Source organism: Micromesistius poutassou (genome assembly GCF_964030765.1).
Source record: "Micromesistius poutassou genome assembly, chromosome: 8".
Lineage (NCBI taxonomy): Eukaryota > Metazoa > Chordata > Actinopteri > Gadiformes > Gadidae > Micromesistius > Micromesistius poutassou.
This window is the reverse complement of record NC_140278.1, coordinates 13969924-13985479: the sequence shown is the minus strand read 5'-3', so window position 1 is coordinate 13985479 and position 15556 is coordinate 13969924. Positions and strand designations below refer to the sequence as shown.

At 45.6% G+C, this 15556-nt stretch overlaps 1 protein-coding gene across 1 annotated transcript in view; it reads left to right on the top strand.

The window, feature by feature from the left end:
* ptprub (protein tyrosine phosphatase receptor type Ub) overlaps positions 1-15556 on the top strand; it is a 143083-nt gene that overhangs the window by 110680 nt on the left and 16847 nt on the right. Inside the window, exons 15-23 of the mRNA XM_084471924.1 lie at positions 208-237; positions 1042-1196; positions 1541-1728; positions 6768-6840; positions 7227-7303; positions 8940-8957; positions 11060-11096; positions 11958-12055; positions 14525-14641. Coding sequence (XP_084328050.1) covers positions 208-237; positions 1042-1196; positions 1541-1728; positions 6768-6840; positions 7227-7303; positions 8940-8957; positions 11060-11096; positions 11958-12055; positions 14525-14641 — 793 coding nt within the window. The remainder of the gene's footprint in view (positions 1-207; positions 238-1041; positions 1197-1540; positions 1729-6767; positions 6841-7226; positions 7304-8939; positions 8958-11059; positions 11097-11957; positions 12056-14524; positions 14642-15556) is intronic.

Below are 15556 nucleotides of genomic sequence, written 5' to 3'. Positions count from 1 at the left end.
AGATGTCCTACAGGCCTACTCAGTATGTTATAGCAGCCTATACAGGTGTCCTACAGGCCTACTTGGTGCAGCCAGACTCATCAGACACATCTCAGCCTCTATTCCCATTTTTCATCCCACTGCCAGCTGGCATGGTTTATATTTTTACATCTCTTCTTTCTCTGTCTTCTTCTGCATCGGTCTCTTTCCTCTTCTTATCGTCTCCAGAAGGGACTACTATTCTTACACTTACTATCCGTAAGTTATTCCATCCCTTGTTTTTTTTCTTCTCCCTCACTCTGATCCATCAGCTCCTTTAGCCTCTCCTCCTGCTGCAAGCTCATTTAGCCTCTCCTCCTGCTGCAAGCTGTGGATGGAACCGAACCCCCCTGTCTGATCATTACCCGTCTCCCCTCTTCTCCCCCACTGTCTGTCTATCGCTCTATTTATCTATCCCTCTATATTTCCCTCTATTATCTATTTTTTATCTCTCTCTCACTCTTTATCTCTATATACTGTATATCCCTTTATATTATCTTTATCTCAATATATGTTTATCTCTATCTCTATCAATTTATGTATCTTTCCATCTGTCTCTTTCTATATATCTCTTTCCCTCTACCTATCTCTATGTCTCTATCCCTATGTATCTATGTCTACGTATCTATCCCTATGTCTCTACGTCTCTCTCTCTCTCTACGTCTCTCTCTCTATGTCTCTCTCTCTATGTCTCTCTCTCTACGTCTCTCTATCTCTACATCTCTCTCTCTCTCTACGTCTCTCTCTCTATACATCTCTCTCTCTACATCTCTCTCTCGCTACATCTCTATCTCTACGTCTCTCTCTCTCTACGTCTCTCTCTCTATGTCTCTCTCTCTCTACGTCTCTCTCTCTACGTCTCTCTCTCTCTACGTCTCTCTCTCTACGTCTCTCTCTCTCTACGGCTCTATCTCTACGTCTCTCTCTCTCTACATCTCTCTCTCTACATGGCTCTATCTCTACGTCTCTCTCTCTATGTCTCTCTCTCTCTACCGCTCTATCTCTACGTCTCTCTCTAAGCAGGAAGCCGGTGAACCTGAACAAGACGCCCATCACATACCGCCAGGAGAAGGGCCACCTGGGCTCCATGGAGCGTAGCTTCACCGACCAGAGCACCCTGCAAGAGGATGAGCGCATGGCGCTGTCCTTCATGGACACGCACACGTGTGGGGCGCGCAGTAAGTACCGCTGACCGTAGACACTCATGTGCTCACTGTTGTTGTTGTTGTTGTCCATCAAGACATTTCCTTAAATGTCATGTTTTGAGGCAAGGTTCTAAGTGTGGTGGCAGGGATGTCATAACTCATAACTGCAGTGCGGGAATAGTTTTTGTCATTTTTCGGAAATATTATAAAATACCAAATTCATAATTAGGCACTCCAGGGATTTTATCTGGGAACACCAATTAAAGATGCTTCACCTCTTGAAGCCCTTAAATCATATTACTCCCTCCTGAATCCTGTTTCCTGCGTGTTTTTATTGTGTGTGTGTGTGTGTGTGTGTGTGTGCGCGTGTGTTTCAGGTGAGGCTCGTAGTTCAGTGAACGAGTCCAGCAGTCTGCTGGGCGGCTCTCCCAGACACCAGTGCAGCAGGAAGGGGTCCCCCTACCACACAGGGCAGCTGCACCCCGCGGTGCGTGTGGCCGACCTCCTGCAGCACATCAACCAGATGAAGACCGCCGAGGGCTACGGCTTCAAGCAGGAGTACGAGGTGAGACCTGCCGCCCCCTGGTGTACACCGGTCACAGAGTGCTTCTTACCTCCCATCTTAAACACTGACCAGATTCTCTATCAAGTTGCTGCGGGAACACGGCAGAAGTTACACACTCAAAAATATACAACACAGATCGATTATGGATTTTCCAGGTGAACATTTGACTGGGAAACATGCAATACTAGACTGAAGTTCCATAGCACGTTGAAAGGAGAGCTTATTGAATGGCTAATGGTGTATATGGGTTTGCCCTTGGCCAATCTAGATGTTGCATTGTCATTGCATTGTAGGCTGATAAATGAACTTTTGTCTAACCCTAATTATCCATAGGAGTTAGCTTGCCCACAACCCCTCCCCAAAGCATGCAACATCTTTCCAAGATAAGAAAGACCCCTGGCTTTCTGAATTGTCCATGAACCATTAGAAATATGAAGAACAGAGACGACATAAAGCAAAACCCAACAGAACAACCTAGTCCGTTGTAGAAGGAAGTCCACATCCACATCCTCCACATCTCTTATATCGAGGACTCTATTCAGGGGTCCGCCAGTGATTCAGAACTTATCAGCAGGTGACACACTGTCACCCAGCCAATACATTAATCATCTTAATGTAAAGAAGACATCTGTCATGATGGATGGAGGTCCTACTGAGGAGAACGTGGTTGGAGAGCTTCCAGCCCCAGAGTCCTGGTCTGGTGCCTGTTTGGGGGAGGAGGTGGGGAGTTGGAGGAGGTGGGGATGGAGATGGGGAGGTGGAAAAGGAGGTGGTTGAAGGAGGAGGAGATTAAGGAGGAGGTGGTAGGGAGTTTAGGAGCCTGAGTGGGCTATTAGGAGAAGAGCAGAGATGAAAGGCTAGCAAGGGAGGTTAGAAAAGGAAAAGGAAAAAAATAGTGACAGCCTGTTGGCTCTCGGCATCTTGACCCTGAAATCACAGCTTCTCACTTGTAATCTCAGTGTTTATCCTTCACTCTGGTTAGGAGAAGAATGCGCTCTAAACAACCGGTAATCCGTAAAAGGTTTAAACACTGTATTTTTATGTTGAGAACAATGCACACCAGGTAGGTGTAGCTCTCTCTCACATTTTTAATGGTAGTGTGGAATATAAAAACAAAGCAGTTAAAGTTGCAGCATGTGGAATTCAGTGGCGTCTGGAGGAACAGACTTAGAAATATAATAAACATGTGAAGCCATTACAAGTATATTTTCATTAGTGAATAATCCCGTGAAAATAGGATTGTTGTGTTTTTGCTACCTTAGGATTAGCTCTTTATACAGCCCACCATTTTACACCGCCATGTTTCTACAGTAGCCCAGAACAACAAAGGGCTTCACAGAGAACACCAACTAACTAAATAACCAAAAACCATTCATGATTCTATCAAGGAGCCTCCTCATTTGCCCGATGCTGTCCCACTGTAGCTTCTCCTACAGCATTAGGAAAGGTAAGGGTGAGGGGTTGGGGTGTTCCTTTGGCTGTAATCAGTGGTACTGCCGCAGTTCTGAGTTCTGATTGAGGAGGGACAATGCCTGCTAAATCAGAACTCAGAACTGCGGGTGAGTTCTGATTTAGCAGGCATTGTCCCCCCTGACAGTGGGAATGTAAATGACTCCCGCTTGGGTTGGATGATCACGGCGTTGTATTGAACTGAGTCCAGGGGGTCCAGAGGCCAGGGGGGGGATGTACTGACATCCCTCCCCTCTGATCCTCCTCTATGCGGTGGTGATGACGCCACCTCTCTGGGGACCGCTGAGGTGTGCTGCTGTTTTTAAGGGCCTGCAGACTCTCCCTGGTGGGCTGGGCTGTAGCTGAGGTCTAACTCTGGGGGGGATCTATCACAGTCACCCATGCCCTCTGACATGAATGGAAAAGAGAAAACATCTTATTCCGTTGCTTCGTGGCTTTCCCTTAGGAGCCCTGCATGTAGACTCATTAAACTGTCCCTCACGGGCAAAACACACACTCACAAAATCAATACAGTTCTCTGTTTTCTTTTTTTCTTCCTGTGTCTTTCTGTTTTGGAATGTGTGTGTGTGTGTGTGTGTGTGGGGGGTGTGTGTGTGTGTGTGTGTGTGTGTGTGTGTGTGTGTGTGTGTGTGTGTGTGGTGTGTGTGTGTGGGGGGAGGGTGTTTTGATAGAGTGTCTCTATCCAGAGCAGAGGGAAAATGATGATGTATTATATTGCACCTCCCTGTCAGGTATAGGTTTTTTTCTTATTTCCCACAAGAACACTGCAGTGAGCTATAAGGGGGCTGTGTGTGTCATACACTTGTGTCATTGCTGGATGAGTTCTAAGGGTAGCCGCGGTCTCCACCACTGAAATGTGTAATTACAGCAGTAAGACGTTCCCAGAGAACTCACAGTTTTTTCTATCTGTATCGGTTGTTGCCTTAAGGCACAGCTTCAGAATAGTGATGATTGTTGATTCAGTTGTTGTGGATCCAAAGTCTACGTGATGCTGGGGAAGTGCCTGAAAAATATATATATCAAAACTAGCCCTAGGTTATTTTGTGGATTTTCTCCCTCAAATGGAAACCAATAGTTAAAATGCATCCTGATTCTGTCCCCTGAATATGCAGCTGTGAAGTGAAGCCGGAGATTTGTTGCTTCAGGATTAGAGTCGCCCGGTCCTGTGCACATCACACTTCTTATAAACTTTACTTTAGAGTATCATCAGTTCTTATATCTTCCCCTTTTCATCCTCCATGCAATCCTCTTAAACAGCAGCACCCTGCTGATCTCTCTAGACGATGGTCTCTGATCAATCTACCACAGTTACCGCTTTCACTCTGTTCAAATCTCTCTCTCTCTCTCTCTCTTCTTCTTTCTCTCTCTCTCACTTCTCCTTTGTGTATTCACCTCTTGAAAGTGGAGGGTATAAGCGGTGCGAGCAGAGGGATCAAGACAGGCAGCCCGAGGAGGAGAATCTAAAACAACACGCAGAAAGAAAGGGAGAAAGGAAAAGACGGGGGTGCAGTGAACGGGGAAAAAAGTCAGAGAAAGTGGGATGTAAACAGTACGAAAACAGGAGGGAAAATCTCACAAATATCCAGAGGTAGAGCGAGGGGGGGGGGGGGGGGGGCGCGAGAGCCTGAGAAGGAAGAAGGGTCTGTAGCGGGAGGTGGGGGTAGAGGGGGAGATGGGGGAGGAAGAAGATGAGGCGAAATGGAGAGGATGGGGAGATGGGAGAGATGGGGGAGGTGGAAGATGAGGTGAAATGGAGAGGATGGGGAGGTTGAGAGGAGGGGGAGATGTGAGATGGGAGATGAGGGAGAGATAGGAGAGGAGGGGGAGATGGGAGAGGAAGGAGAGATGGGAGAGGAGCGGGAAGGTGTGAGAGCAGAGGGAGGTAGGAGAGGGTGGGATGTGGATGAGCAGGGGGAGGAGGGTGTTATGCAGGGAGGATTTGGCTTCCTGGATCTCAGTGGGACGAGCTGCATTGTAATCCTCTGCTCAGCATGCAGACTTTGGCAGAGTTTTACCAAATTCCCCTAGTGACTGAAAACCACAGGGGGTCGACTTGTGTGATGTGTGATGTGATGTGTGTGCGTAGGTACGAATGTTGTAGTGTTTGTGTGCACGTATTTGGCTGCTGGATGTTGGATGTTGTAGTGTTTGTGTGCATGTGTGAGGGTGTTGTAGTGTCTGTGTGCGTGCGTGCGGGTGTTGTAGTGTTTGCGTTTGTGCCTGAGTGCGTGCAGGTGTTGTAGTGTCTGTGTGCGTGCATGCAGGTGTTGTAGTGTTTGCGTTTGTGCCTGCGTGCGTGCAGGTGTTGTAGTGTCTGTGTGCGTGCATGCGGATGTTGTAGTGTTCGCTGGGAAGCCATCGCTGGGACTGCTGTGCCCATTCAGGTCTTTGCATCCATGTGTGCAGTTCCATCTGTCTGCTGTTTGAAGGGAGTATTGGCACATAGGAGTGGGTGGAGAAGAGAGGCGTGTCAATCAGTGTGCTGCCAGGCAGAACGGTAGCAGGGCGAAGCTTTTCTCAATGTGTCATAACACTGCTGTGGTAGCTGTGGCCACACATAGCAGGTGATACCGCCATCTTAAACTTCTGCTGACAAATGCAGACACATAAGTGATGGAGCAGAGAGCTGAGACCTCACCGGGATTATAACCACATAACCTTAACCAAAAGTGTGGTATGGTATACATTTAAATGTATTTTGTATTCAGTATATTATATTCTTTTGTGAGGGAGGGGGCTGACTATTGACTGGGGTTTTAATATTGTGATGCAGGCATTGTATCAAATAAAGTACAATTAAAATGCCCATATATATTCAAGAGTAGACTATCTTATTTAAACTGCCTCATGGCCGAACATATTTTTTGGTACTCCTTCAAAAATCGTTTAAAATGGAGTGATTCATTAAAAATAAAAAAAATGTCTGAAACTGGCACTCAAGGCGAATTTGATGGTCGAGCAGGTTGGTATGACATGAAATAATGATGGTTCAACCATTGCCTTCAACCTACTTGTTTGTAGGAATATATGTGCTGCAGCTAGGGGTACTTTCACCGTGAGCCACTCATTAGATGGGACGTTAAGGCCCCCCTGCTCAGTCAACCGCATCAACCCTCCACACTCCACCCCAGTGCCCCTCTCCGCTGCACCCCATCAGGCGTGGAGTGGGGAGTCCTTCACCAGCGAGCACCATCTCTCTCTGACGCTCGCGGCTCTGATGCATTATCTGATTATGAAGCATTAAAGTGTATAATTGCCCCTTATCGCGAGAGGATTACAATGGCTTTACTCTATATATACGGCACTGGAGAGAGAGAGAGAGAGAGAGAGAGAGAGAGAGAGAGAGAGAGAGAGAGAGAGAGAGAGAGAGAGAGAGAGAGAGAGAGAGAGAGAGAGAGAGAGAGAGAGAGAGAGAGAGAGAGAGAGAGTTTAAGTTTCAATCTAGACACGAAGCAAACAATTAATAGTTATTCCTTATCGTCCGCCCTCCAGACAAAGAGAGATGTGTTGTGCGTTGATGTGTTTGTGTTGTGCAGCATCAGAGCGTTGAGTTCCTCTTGTCTTCGCAGAGCTTCTTTGACGGCTGGGACTGCACCAAGAAGAAAGACAAAACCAAGGGCCGGCAGGACACCTTCACGGGATGTAAGTCGGAACGCTTCATCTGCATACACCAACTGGGACAGAACGGGGAGCAACTGTCGTTTTGATCTTTAATGAGTCTATTGGTATTTTACTTTGATTCATTCTATGAATATCTGCAATATTAACAACTGATAACTCAAAGGGATGTCTTAGGCGAGCCTGCTCTGGCGGCTCTATACATATATGTATAGGTATACATATATAGGTATTTATTTATATGTATATATATACTTATATACCTGTATATATTTATATATATATATTGTAAAGCAGAGAAATGCAAAGAAATGTGAGTAAATGTAAATGTGAAAGTATTTGTACTACCAATTAATCAAACAATTAATCAATTCATAATAGACTATTTAAATTGACTCATCATTTCTCAGATGATCGGCACAGAGTGAAACTGCACCCGCTCCTGGGAGATCCGAATTCTGACTACATCAACGCCAACTACATCGACGTGAGTCTAAAGCCCTCGTATCGGGATGCTGTCTGCCCATGTCAGAAACCTGCATAGGGTCTCACTATGATGCAGTCCAGCTCTCTCACTCAGCTGGCCATCCAATCAAACCACCTGCCGTAGAGCCAGATGTCCTCGTTATAGAAGCCGCACCCAACTTCCATTACCCAGAATCCCTCACCTCTCATAACCCTGCTATCAATTTTAATAATACAGAAAGGGAAAAAAAATGTAATAACACATTCAGGAGGTAAAGCCTTTGGTAAGAGGCTGCAAATCCTAGAATTAAATAGACGTGATTGATGTTATTCAGTCTCTTTCTGCATGGAACAGCTCTGTTGTTTTCCTACTCCCCTCCTTAGTTCTCAGACAGTCTGCTTACCCGTCATGGTGTGTAATGTCTGTAGACTGTATGTTGGTCATGTGTGTCTACTACAGGACTATATATTTCTCTCTAAATTGAATTATGGAAAACGTGCATGCGTTTACTAAAGTTATGCATCCATGCTTCAAAGACTGAAAATCGAACCAAACCATTTTTTACATATAAAATATGCGGCTTGAGAAATTTGATTAATAGCTGTAATTTATTTTGGCACTTTTTGTTGTTGTTATTTCAGTTGTTTCATGGAAAGTCATATAGCACATTGAGATAATCGGAATGTCTTTTAAACCTCCCATAGTACCCAATGTACCATTAACATTAGTCATCAGCACAATCTGAGACCGTGTAGATAAGTTTCAAGTATATAAGTTAGTTTTTCCTACAGTTATGGGAACAATAGTGGTATTATCGTTCTATAGGTAAGTCATTAACAAGCACTCATTCATTTGTGGTTGATTTTTCCATTCAGCAGGCGACATTTCATCAAGTGATAGCATAGCTGAAGCGTTTGTTTCTCTCTAGCGAGAGTGGCTGCTGTGCTTTTAAACACCTAATTACCATGGGGGGACATTAGGAGCAGGCAGGCTGCTGTGACCGTCCAACAGGCTGGGGTGTATACAGCAAAGGGTGGGGGTTATGAGGACAACACCACTCAGAGAAGCTTGTTTCTGGCGAGGCTAACATCACCGCGGGATAATGGCTGGTTTGCCAAAGTGGAGGATCGAGTTGGACAACCTCATATTATTTTGGCAGAATTAAATGGAAAAGTTTCCAAATGGGAAAAAAAGGTTTTATTTTGTATTTTTTAAAGAGCTGCATTGCTTCATTTCCTTAGTGACTCAACGAGGGCCAGACTCTGTCCAACTTTGCTTGTATAACTTAATGTTGTATACAATGCCCCGTGTAGAAGTCTGACTGCTTCTTAGACTTATTTTGTGTCTTCAGTCCAGTTGTGCGTCACTGTCAAGAGCTCTACCCAAGATCAAAACCCTAACAAACTGACCCTAACACACACACACACACACACACACACACACACACACACACACACACACACACACACACACACAGACATATATACACACACACAAACACAAACACACACACACACACACACACACACACACACACACACACACACGCTTCTCTTCCCATGTTTCTGTAGCCATATCACCATAAGCTTCTCATTAACTAGATATATATCTGTTCTTTTTCTTCTTTCTACTTCCTCCTCCAATCTGGACCCTGTAGATTCGGATTAACAGGGAAGTAAGTACTGTCTCTTGCCTGCCACCGCCCTCCCCCTGCCTCCACTCTTTATTTCCTCCTCCACCTCCTCCCCAATCCTCCTCCCTCCTCCCGCCCCTGTAACTGAGTGTGAGGTGAGGCGTGTGTGGTGCGGGGCTCCTGAACCAAGAGAGCAGGCCATGTCCTCCTGGCTTGTTATCTAAACATCCCCCCCCCGTAGGTGTCAGGCTAGGAGTTTGTGGGTGTGTGTGTGAGTGTGAGGGTGAGTGTGTGTGTGTGTGTGTGTGTGTGTGTGTGTGTCTGCTCATAAGGTGGATGGGTAGGAAAGGGGCGGGGGGGAAGACTCTGGAGGTGGTTGCTGTTGCTATGGCGACTACTGTAGTGCTAAGTGGTGGAGTTGTGCTGGTTATGCTGATAGTGATGTCCGGGGGGGGGGGACGCTCATAGTGCAGAACTATTCATCTCCATTTCAAACCTGTGTCCAGTTTTTTATGTTTTTTTGTTACTGAGCGGCTGTAATTCGGTTGGACAATCCATCAAAAACGTAGACGGCTCCCAACATATTAAAGTGATAGTTCCTAACCAACAACAAGACCGCAACAACTCCAAGAAAAACATGGAGTTTATTAATGGCTGGGGGGGCCTCGGTGTGACGGAGAGGTGGAACAGATTAATCTCTGGCTTCAGTTTGCCAAGCCCTTTTATAGACTCTTTACAGAAGAGCATTAGTGCTCAGTTTGGTAGCGTTAATGGTGTTGTAAACCACACCAGCTGCTTCCCTTGGACTGAAGGGTCACAGTTTCAACAAATCACTTTATCCATGTTGGACTCCCATTGGAAACAGCTGTTTGATTTCAAACATGAGGTAAGAGGTGTTTGTTTTCAAGATTGGAAGACTTAGTCTTCAAGCCCCCCCTGGGGGTCCCCAGGATCCTCACTCCCCCCCCCCCCCCCAGGAGCTGCCCTCCTTATCTTTCCTCATAAACAACACATCTTCATCATTTGGGAATGTCTGTCCTCCTCTTTATCAAAGGCCATAATAACCTTCATTATTGAAACTGCCAGAATATTCTCTGTAGAAAGTGGCTCTGCATCCTGTCCATTTCCATCACCGCGTCCCGTGTTCATGTTTATGTTGCGTCTGTGTTCGGGATGGTTGTGTGAAGGTTGTGTGTCGAGAAAAGGCAAGACTTGTTCTGAAGAGAGAAAATGTTGTGTAGAGTGAGTGAAACTGTCTCTAACAATGAGGGTATCGCCAAAAGATCAGGACCTATTTTGTTTTGTAATGGACATTTATCATTTCCTTTTCTAATTGCAGGTTAAGTTCACTTAATTGTATTGGGGATCCCCAAGAATCAGTCTGCACTTCTGGCAATCATTCCATCATTATTTTTGTCTAGCATTTTGGACATAATTGAGTCTAGCTTCTTAGAACTTCAGAAAAAAAGGAATCAATGCTGTGGAATTAATTTTTTTTTTTAAGACATTGATTAAGTGTTTGTCGCATTACGATTGGGTCCTCGGGGTGCCGAGGTTTGAGGGGGTGTTGGGGTTAGAGGGGGAAGGTCCTCAGAAGCTCATGCAGTAGGAAGGAGATTTATCGAGGTAGAGGCCTGTGGCAAGTGAGAATACCAAGTGAGCCTGTGGTGAGCTTTACCAGTCAAAAGGGTGAAATAGAGCCTTACTCACCAGACATAACGGTGAGATAGAGCCTTACCAGACATAAGGGTGAGATAGAGCCTTACTCACCAGACATAAGGGTGAGATAGAGCCTTACCAGACATAAGGGTGAGATAGAGCCTTACTCACCAGACATAAGGGTGAGATAGAGCCTTACTCACCAGACATAAGGGTGAGATAGAGCCTTACTCACCAGACATAAGGGTGAGATAAAGACTTACTCACCAGACATAAAGGTGAGACAGAGCCTTACTCACCAGACATAATGGTGAGATAGAGCCTTATTCACCAGACATAAGGGTGAGATAGAGCCTTACTCACCAGACATAAGGGTTAGATAGAGCCTTACCAGACATAAGGGCGAGATAGAGCCTTACCAGACATAAGTGTAGCCTTACAGGTGTAGACCGCTAATGCTGCATGTCGTCTCCTTCTGCTTTCAGGGCTACCATCGATCCAACCACTTCATCGCCACTCAGGGTGAGTATCATTGCAATTGTGCGTTTTTCCTTTGTCATGTTGTAATCACTTGAAGATGATCCACCCAGTGAACCCACGGCCTCAAGCATCCGCCATTTTCTATTGCGATCTTGAAAAGGTGGCGACACATGCTGCCAGCCAGCCGTGAAAGTCTCTGTGATGGATGCTGGAGAATTAATCAAGATTAAAGATGAATAATTAAACGCGTTCATTTTTGGCCTCCCCCCTTCTCGCCGGGTGGCACTTTGCGGCTATACATGGCCCGAGAGCGAGAGGAACATTAGTGTGCCTTCCATCACTGGAATAGAGAGAAGAAGGCTTTTGATAGACGTGTGTGTGTGTGTGTGCATGTGTGCGTGTGTGCGTGCGTGCGTGCGTGCGAGAGGGGAGGGGGTGTGTGTGGATGTCTGAATGCATGCATACTCACAAATATCATTGAGGAGGGATTTCTTTCCTCCTTTCACAAGGTCAAGGTGGTTCTCTGTGTCCCCGCTCATTGTTCTTCACACAGTGAAATACATAATGTGGTTCTTTCTAAGCGTTTCTTACGCTATGTGCCCCCTTGTTGATATCCTCTGTGTGAAATTATTCGCCCTGTTCTAAAGTCTAGAGGTCATCCTCCACCCCTGGCTGTGGCTTTGTGAAGCGCCCGTCCTCTGCTGTCTCAGCCCTTCAGACGCTGTATCGACAGCAGGGTTCAAAAAAAGAAAGATCCCTGCACTGCCATCTTGACAAAGGAGGCGTTTGCGCCTCAACAACCAGAATAACCCAGGGCCTAAAACAGCCTTCTATTGAAGTGGATCGCCGGCGGGTGATAAGTGGCACTGGTGACTGAGCTTGTTCCTCCCTCCATGTCCCCAGGGCCCAAGCAGGAGATGGCGTATGACTTCTGGAGGATGGTGTGGCAGGAGAACTGCTTCAGCATCGTCATGATCACCAAGCTGGTGGAGGTCGGCCGGGTAGGTGTAAGACTCCTCCCGTCTCCCGTCTTATGCCCGGATCACAGGTTGTCATGGGCTCAGACGGAACAGAACAACTTGGAGTATCTTGGCAGAGTAATGCACACTGTGGCCTGTGTGTTTATGTTTTGGACGGATGGGGAGCCCAGGGCTCTGCATCCCTGTTCCCTGTGGACTGCCGGCAGCGCCAGAGTGGACAGGCCCTCTTATTATCATAAGCTGCTTTCACATATGACCTCCGTCTTTTCTCTGCATTTGTGGAGCAGGAGGTTCGACCGTGAGGGTCATTCACACTTATTCACACTTGACGCCCGAAATGCGGACATCGGTGTCGCTCAGACATCAGTAGAATCTCCGGATGGTTTAGGGGGGGCGGGCTTGCAAGGGGCGGGGTATGATGTAGGGTCTAAATTCTCAAGAGGTGGGACATGACGTAGTATAATTGCGGCCGCTATCACGTTGGTTTGTTGTTGTTTGACCGCAGAACTCTGCCCAGACGGGCAGAACTCACTGCGATCTTCTTAACTGTTGTTGCAGCGATATATCAGATATTTCGTTGCATCCACAACATTCGAGGCATCGATGAAAGATTGGAGCATGAGCTAGAAACCAATAGAAGGAACGATGAATAAGAAAGGCGCTGCGAACGACTGCGTTACCGGAGAAAGAGATAATTAATAAGTTTTACCATGGGCAAAAGCGCCGGTATTCGTAACCTCTTCTTTAAGTTATACCTTAACATCTCGCGTTGGTAAGGTTGGTCTGAAGCGCTCGTAGAACCTTCTTAGCTCTACCGTAGTGATGTTTCAGCTCCTGCAGTCTCCGCCACTGTACAGTAACCTTTAGAAATCCCTGTTGCACATGTTCATTCCAAGTTTGTGTCCATAGCCAATTGAGACCAAATGAAACGGCATGTTTGAATTGAGGATATTGTCTCGGCTGTTCTTTATTTTTGGCCGTGTGTACAGCAGGCAAGGTCAGCTCGACTCGCTTCCAATAATTTCAAAAAACGATCAAAATACGTTTTTCAACCACCGCCTCTTTCCCTTGACATTTAGTTTTCACCTGACATGCGACAGATGTTTAAGGCAACCTGGTCGTACAGGAATCCGTGAAATTATATTTTAATTGAACGTCTTTAATGATAAGAGACCACACGGGGATGGACAACGGATAATGAGCGTTGTTTGTCGCTCGTAGCGGCCTTGTGGAGTGCCAGCCCTCCCCAGATCTCCTCACACAAATCCTGGTACTGGCAGGTTTTGCGGTCGTTCACACTTTTTTTGTTGTGGTCTACCACGGTGGTGAACTGCTTTTTGAGGGATTTTAATTTCATGATGAGTTGTGTCCTTCCCTTCACAATTCCCATTTCAGCAAGCTTCTTCACCATACAGTCGTACATTATTGCGTCTTTCGCAGTGCCCTTCATATGTACGATCACCGCACTGTCAGCCCTCAAAGTAAGCAGCTGAAAAACATACGACTTTTGAGTCGTATGTCTCCTTGCCTCTCCTATATATGCAGCCTGCTCCTGGCGTGTTTTTTGTTCCCGCCATAGGGCGTGTTCCCGCCGTAGTAACGCTTGAAAGCGCCATCAACACGCCCACTAATGTGAAGTGCGAAATGCCGACATTCTACTCATTCACATATAAGGTAATTAGCATTTCCTCCGGAGAAAATACTACCTCGGGGGTAGTATTTTTTCAGGAGGTCCAACGTCAGGATATGTCATTCACATATACAGCATGTCCATAGAATAGACGGAGAATAGACGGATGCACGTCCATATGTGAAAGCAACTATAACCAGCTGCTATTAGCATCTTAACAGCTAAGTGTTGTGTTATGGTGGTAATAGTGGTATGACTGGACAAAGATGTAAATTGTTTTGAAACCGCACAAAAGCATTATTCTAAATATCCTGAAAGCGTTGGTCTAGGAATCCCAACTCTACAAGCAAATGTTAAAGCTGTTTCTCTAGGGCTGTGTTTAATCCCCCCCAGCCCCCACCCCCACACACTCAGTAATCAACCACTGAGTATCTGGCCGTGGGTCCTAATAATACCTTCCCTTTGGTGGAAATCACCTCCTTTGTGCTGAAGAGCAGAGGAAAGCATTCCTGTGCCATTCACAATTATGGTTTGTTGCTTTCCGATAAAATGGCAAAAATCTTTTTTTTTTTAGTTTTATTTTACTTTGTGTTGTTGAAAAGTCATAATAAGGAATACAATTATGATTTTGTTAAAAGTACTTTTTTTTCAGCGACAAAATGCTTCACTTACTTTAGCAGTAAATGTCAGAATTAATTGGCACAAAGTAAGATCTATATATATATATACAGCATTTCAGCATTGATTTATACCACAGAACTAATTGTTACAACTAAATGAAAAGGTGTTTGGAGGTAGCAATAATGAAAATAAATACCTGTATTAATGCGGTCTTCATGGTGGATATTTTTTGTCCTCAGGTAAAATGCTGTAAATACTGGCCTGATGACAGTGAGATGTATGGGGACATCAAGATTACTCTGTTGAAGACGGAGACGCTGGCGGAATACACGGTCCGCACCTTCGCCTTGGAGAGGGTGAGTTTAACGTTCACTAGTATCTGCAGCTCCACATAGTGCTCTACAAATATTGATCGCTCTGAATCCCTGGCTACAGCAGAGACACAATCAAACATACATTTCATGTTATTTTTTGTAGTTAGTTGAATGTGGAGCATTGAACAGTATCACATGTGTAGGGAAGGACAGTCTATCTTAGCCCAAAGGTTGTGGGTAAGAACTAGTGATTTATTTATTATAATTTTTTTTTCTGCATGATTTATCGACAGTTCAATAAATGTTAATTTTTTAATTGAAATCATTTTTATGATGTAAATTGAGGGAGCAAAAGCAGTATTGTCTCCAAATATCGGCTCAAGAAAATCGGCAGCCCGTATCGGTCATCGGCTAAGGCTGATGAAAAAAAATCTGTATCTGCGTCGGCCCTAAAAAATCCATAACTGTCGATCCCTTGTAAGAACCCAACCGAAACCCGGAGAAGAAGCAAGCAGCCTTCAGTAACTCCTTAATGACCCGACCTGCTCCTTATGGCTCGTTTCCACCGGCGGGTGCAGTTAGGCCCAGTACGATAACAGTACGAAAAGGGCCGGTAGTGTAGGTGCGGTTTGGCGCAGCTCAGTTAGCTCACGTTTCCACCACCGACAGTACCCTTATGGTATGGCAGGGTTTAAGCCGGATGGTGATAGCCGTGGCAGCTATGTAAGCATTGTGACCTCATAGCAGCCCGACACAGTGTAGCCTGCAAATAAATCCAATGAAAATGAAGAACGCAACACAATAAACAAAGAGCAACAATGTACACATGACATTAAAGAGCAGGTAGCATCATTAAGGAGCAGGTAGGATGATTAGGATTAGGATGATCCAAGAAGGACGGCAGACTTTTGCGCAATGTATCCGCATCCACCGGTGGAAACGTGCCATTAATGACCC